We start from the raw sequence: 875 nt of genomic DNA, 5'->3' as shown, positions 1-875 counted from the left end.
CTACAGCCACGTAAGCTTGAAGAACTGACTCAACTTCTACCACAGCCGAGTATCCGCCCATGATGGGCCTACACAGGGCACTTGGCCTTTGTCTTCTCATCCTTCAACTTTTTGGCTTCTGGAGAGGCTGGTGGATGGGAACGTGGGGGTTTGGACAGCACCAAGACCAACTGTAGTCATAAAGTTGCTCAAATCCAATCTTTTTTGAAGAGTAAAGATATTTTTTAATCTTTCTAATTAAACAACTTTCGAATAGCACGATTTTTCCTCAATAGGGGAAGGGATTAAATAACTTTTAAAATCTCCAAAATGACTCAACATTAATGATGGTACTGAATAGTAAAAGGGTCCATTTTACCTTTCAAGCCAGCTGCTTCGGCTTGTTTATACATTCCAAGGAAAAAGTAGGTGCAGGCCAGGTTCACCCAGACTTCAGGATTGCAGTTTTCCACTTTGGTTGCATTTTCATATTCCTGAAATACATGGTAAGCAGTGATCTAATGTGGACAGTAATCATCGGCCACCCTGCTGTCCTGGTGACTTCACATTTAGGGTGTCCCAGATGCTCCTTAACTATACACTTCCTCTAAGGTGAAACACTGAAGCTAAAGCTCAGTGTTCCAAACCGCAGAAATGAAAAGTAGCTACTAATTTCATTTCATTGGTTTTACTTGGCTTACATTTTCAAAAGGTACTCCTTTCTTGCCAAAGGGACCCTCTGTGAGATTCACTTTGTCTGGCCTTTTTATGCTTCTTCTATAGTCTTTGTTTCTTTTCCCTACTCATCTGGGTTACTCTCTTTTCTCCTACATCTTTCGCTGTCAGCTTCTGTCAGCTTCTGTTCAGTCCTCCTCCCACTCTTCCCTTCCCTTCCC

The 875-nt window shown here is 42.3% G+C and overlaps 1 protein-coding gene across 1 annotated transcript in view; it reads right to left on the bottom strand.

Moving 5' to 3' along the window:
* Positions 1-467, bottom strand: part of TTC26 (tetratricopeptide repeat domain 26) — a 28,604-nt gene extending 28,137 nt beyond the window's left edge. Inside the window, 1 exon segment of the mRNA XM_012720725.1 lies at positions 359-467. Within this exon segment, the coding sequence (XP_012576179.1) occupies positions 359-392 (34 nt within the window). The 5' untranslated portion in view covers positions 393-467.
* Between the last annotated feature and the right edge of the window lie 408 nt (positions 468-875).

Source organism: Condylura cristata, unplaced genomic scaffold (assembly GCF_000260355.1).
Source record: "Condylura cristata isolate star-nosed mole 26May11 unplaced genomic scaffold, ConCri1.0 scaffold00005, whole genome shotgun sequence".
Classification (NCBI taxonomy): domain Eukaryota; kingdom Metazoa; phylum Chordata; class Mammalia; order Eulipotyphla; family Talpidae; genus Condylura; species Condylura cristata.
Note: the sequence above shows the minus strand (reverse complement) of the source record. Positions and strands in the feature narration are given on the sequence as shown.